Below are 5,000 nucleotides of genomic sequence, written 5' to 3' on the forward strand. Positions count from 1 at the left end.
CAATAATAATAACAACAAATAATAATAACAATATTGATAATAAATACAATAATAAAAAAATATATATAAAGGATAATAAAAGAATACATACATAATTACTCTTCTTTACAAAGTAAATAAACAAACAAATGAAGAAATAAAATAAAATCAACCCTACCTGTGGCAACCCTCCTATAAAAATCCTAGTGTGAGTGGCGTCTGGATGATTCGTAGTTGGAAGTATCGTGCTGTTTGCATCACTGCGTGGGACTGCTCGCTTCGTTTCCACAAGCCTTCCATCCACCTTGTGTGGCCTCGCTCGCTGGACTGCATCCACATGGTCTGGATTCATGAAGGTCACAAACCCAAAGCCTCTAGACCTGAGAGCAATAAAGGAATTTACATATAAACATAAAACGGACACATATACAAAAATATAGGCATTTTCTATATCTCATATATATATATATATATATATATATATATATATATATATATATATATATATATATATATATATATATATATATATATATACATATATATATATATATATTATATATATATATATATATATATATATATATATATATATATATATATAAAGTCTTTGCTATAACTATTATCCTTCAGACATTATTGAAGCAAAAACAAACACTGCAACAAATTCAGCAGGTGTACCATATGAAATTCCTTCAATCTTTTTAAAATACTGTAAAACTAAAATCTATGGAGGAATACTTAGATAAGGAAATTATCCTAAAGCCACTGTAGGAGGGAAATATATATAATTGCTGTCTACAAAGGTGGAAATCAAGGTCAGGCAAAAAATAACATGACAAAATTACATAATACAGTTTTAAAGGGTACTAAGGAAAAAAAAAAGGTCTAGGACCTAGATCAAGAAAACAAAAACCCTGGCCAGCTTGGTTTTAGAAGGGGCAGTATCACAAGACCACCAAACATATAGACGATCACACACAGGCAAATATAATTACAGACGTAACAAGAGAGTGAAAACTTCCATTATGTGGCATGTACATGGTGTATGAATGAGTGCAGTTCACCTGATCATCTTGAAATGCAACACATGAACAACAAGGTGACTAAGCCACCTGTGTAAATGCAATCAATAAAATATATTCCCTGTGTGCATGGTATATACATACAGGTCATCCTTGGTGGCATTGGTATAAGATATCTAGTGACAAATACTGATTCTGATTAGTGCAGTTACATAGACAGCCAACAATCTTAACTTCATTGTACCAATAGCACCAGAGAAATTGCCAGATAAAACATACTGAAACATAATAAATATAGAACAGTAACATATAAATTCCACTACAAACACCACCAAAATCTGCTGAAGAAAGTACCCAGTCTAGAATGCCAAATTTTGGTAAAATCTACAGAAATGCTCTTTATTTCTTCTTATGACCAAGCAACCTAACTTAACTCTTTATTAGGGGCTCTGCCCCTGGACACCCTCATCAATGAGTATTTCCCCAATAGGGGCTAAACTCTCTGGATTCCTTTTCATAGTACTTGCTTACTGCAAGCTATATTGGCCTAAACACCTACCTTGGGGTATTTGCCTAACAGGGGCTTTGCCTTTAGACCCAGTCCCTAGGATATTTAGCTATGACCTCCATGACATTTATTAGTATAGATGAAAATGTTAAGCCACAGCCAGGAGGCAAGGATCCATGTGCGTGTTAGCTTAAGGATGCTATTCAGGTAAAGTAGGCACAGTTCCCCACAAATTTGTATGGATAATAGTCACAAAGAATGCTTTAAATCCAAAATCACTATAACTTTCTTTTTTCTGCCAATACAACAAATTGGAAATCTGTCAAACACACTGTATGCTAAAGCCCCGCCCCCTTACATGGTTACAACTTATAAATACACAAAATAACAAATACTTCAAAGAGAAATAACAATTTTCATTGAAAAAAAGGACTATAAAAATCTTAATAATTCTAAAATATATATAATCAGAGCATTGTTATAAAATATTTATCAGCACCAAAAAAAATATCTATAAACACATGAATGCACATGCTGTTACTAGTGATGTTTGTAAATTTGGAAAAACTGAATATCTTTAAAGCAAAAGCCTTCCTTTACAAATGTCTTCCTAATAATGCCTTCATTTGCAATCTTTGCTACTCCCATACCTACATTTATAAAACCTCTAGACCTTTTTTTCTTACAATTGGATATGTCTTGCTCTAGACATAAGAGAAAGATTTTTGTCTTTGTTTTTATTTGTATGTGCTTGTATAACCTCTATACCTTAGGGGAAGGATTTTTTTTCTATGGATATTTGTTTATAAAGCCTTCTTATAGATGGGTAAACCTAACCATTTGTTATTTCATCTAATCAATTACAACTGCAGAGGAGCTGCAATCATTCATTGGTTTCCACCTGCTTATGGGCCTGCAGCCATGACTCTATTCACAGTACCATTGGTCGAGAAACTGATTGATTTCCTCGCCTGTCTTCCCTGAGACCATGTATTCGGTCTGGATCCCATATCCATTGCTCGGACAATGAGGATCCCTGAGCCGACACCATCCTCTTGTGGAAGTTGAGGGCAGTGCTGGATGTCCTTGATGAGACCTTCAAGACAATCTACACCCTAGGGAAGGTGACTCCAGTTCAGCATGACGGTTTACCACCTCTGTCAGTGATGGTACTGGTGCTGGCTTCAACAGTGCCTTCAACATTTATATGGGCCAGGTGACATGCCTGCCAGCATGAAGGCGCTCATCACCTGTTTCTACGAGAAGGTGAGCTCCACATGATATCAACTTCCGGACTTTGGCGACGGAGATGTTGGCCCTGTTGTAGATGATTCAAAAAGCAAGTTTACATGCTTACAACCATGGATGGCCCTACATGGTTGACCTTCCCCCAAACTGCCATGGTGAAGTCCAGAGGAAGCCCCAGGCTGTCCTTGACTACGTGGGAATGAAGGGAGTCGATTTGTCAGACTAGATGGCATTGTCCTACTCCACCGCCAGAAAGAACAATAAGTGTTATCAGAATGTCTTTTACCACTTGCTTGACAGTGGTGAATGCCTACATGGTCCACAGGATGTTGAGTAGAACCCTTTCTCAGCTTGAGTTTCGTCTTGAGCTGAAAGCTGACCTCATTCATCAAACTCTGGCTTCTGGGAGAAGGGGTGGCCTTTAGACACCTCAGGCTGTAAGACTACCACCTCCCTGTTACCAGAACGCCATGTAGCAATGGCAGCAGCAGCAGTGCCAGTGGTTACCTCAGGGCCATATCCTGAAGTACAATCCATGGTACAAGTATTGCTGTTGTTGTTACAGTCGCATGACCCGCATCACCAGGAAAGAGACGCACTAAAGGGGTATCCAGTGTGATGTCTTTTTCTGCACCAGAGATCACTTAAATCTGTGCCCAGCAACCAGTAGTGTGGGGCTACCAATGTAAGGCATCACCAACACCTCTAATAACAGGAGGCTATCGCCATCTCCATAGCAGTATGTTCTCAACACCATCAGTAGCAGCAGGTTACCCTCACCAGCTTCGGATGTAGCAGGCTGTTGCCACCTCAATAGCAACACCTTCCTCCTTTTTCCCTCCCCCCTCACCTCCTTTCTCGTCCATCAGAAATAGGCTAAAGAAAGAATATATCATTAATGCCAAAATTGTGCCTCCTTCTTCAAGATAATCCAAAGATGGTAAACAAGTACCAAAGCATTAAAATTGGATTAAAATTCACTTTATGAATTTATAATAAAATTAAAAATTGTTAACAAAAGAAAGAAAAACATCCTAATCTAAATTCTGAAGAAAAAAAATCCAGATGAAGGAAACTAAGAATAAAAGAGTAAAAAAAATTCGTACTCAAAACTTCGACTCCAGAATTGGTCTCACCTGTTTGTCGCCGGGTCCTTCATTACCACTGCATCCACCACCTCTCCCCATGCTGAGAAATGTTCCTTTAGGCTTTCATCTGTGGTTGTGTAGTCAATCCCCCCCACAAATATCTTGCGCATGTGTATTGGGGCCCACATCTTCCTGCAAGAGGGAGGAGCATTACGAGTGAATTAGGATTCTGGCTGATGAGCGTACTTGGGTCATTTGGAAAATATAATGCTATACTGGCCAATGAACAAATGATAATACATATTTTCATCACAATTTATAATCAACTCAAAAAAGCTGTGATTTTTCCAGACAACTTTATTTCAATTTGTACTTATCTTTGATATGAGTTGAAAGTGAAAGTCAGTCTCTACTGCTTGAGATAAGTAATGTTACAATGCAAAACTAAATATAGACAATCATAATTATAACTTAAACACAAATGAAGTATAAAATATCTTTAGAATGAAAAAGCGAGCATAAAAAAAAAAAATAAAAAAAAATCCATAGAGTTTCAGGATAAGCAATTCTCCTGTGATAAGGAAAAAAAAATCTTTGTATCTTTCCACTACATATCATTTTGTTTATTTATCATTGTTTACTCCATAATATTTGTTTGCATAAATTAGTGTCAATTAATGAATATATAATTTCAGGCTAAAGTGGGTTACTCTAAGATGATACTTTTTGACATGTAGATCTAATAGATCAATTCATTAAAAAATTACTCTTGCATGAACTACAAATGAAGCTCTAACATGAAGCAATAAGTAATATCATGTTTCCAACCAGTAGTTTTTGCCATATGAGATGTCACAACAATTACTTCAACCCATTTTGATCATGTTTCTATCTCTCTGACCCAGACTCCTCAACCTTACCATGTATCACAAGCTAGCCAGTGTTATAATTGTGGATCTTTTCTCTGCCTCCAGATTAGCAATCTACCCTTTGGTGAGTTTTTTACAGTTTTTTGGAATTACGAAAGTCAATGTGCCACTGCATGTATTGCTGGTATTCTATAATTTTGGCAGTAATATACACAGCTGAATAATACCTTCAGTATTTGGGCAATCATCCATAATCTTTAGTAACTGAATACTAACTAAGTAA

The 5,000-nt window shown here is 36.6% G+C and overlaps 1 protein-coding gene across 1 annotated transcript in view; it reads right to left on the minus strand.

Moving 5' to 3' along the window:
• Positions 1 to 5,000, minus strand: part of LOC113823362 (uncharacterized) — a 19,771-nt gene that overhangs the window by 13,922 nt on the left and 849 nt on the right. The window contains exons 2-3 of the mRNA XM_027375989.2: positions 3,897 to 4,040; positions 158 to 359 (exon numbers count right to left, since the gene is read on the minus strand). Coding sequence (XP_027231790.2) covers positions 158 to 359; positions 3,897 to 4,036 — 342 coding nt within the window. The 5' untranslated portion in view covers positions 4,037 to 4,040. The remainder of the gene's footprint in view (positions 1 to 157; positions 360 to 3,896; positions 4,041 to 5,000) is intronic.

The sequence above is a fragment of the Penaeus vannamei genome, chromosome 7 (genome assembly GCF_042767895.1).
Source record: "Penaeus vannamei isolate JL-2024 chromosome 7, ASM4276789v1, whole genome shotgun sequence".
Taxonomy (NCBI): domain Eukaryota; kingdom Metazoa; phylum Arthropoda; class Malacostraca; order Decapoda; family Penaeidae; genus Penaeus; species Penaeus vannamei.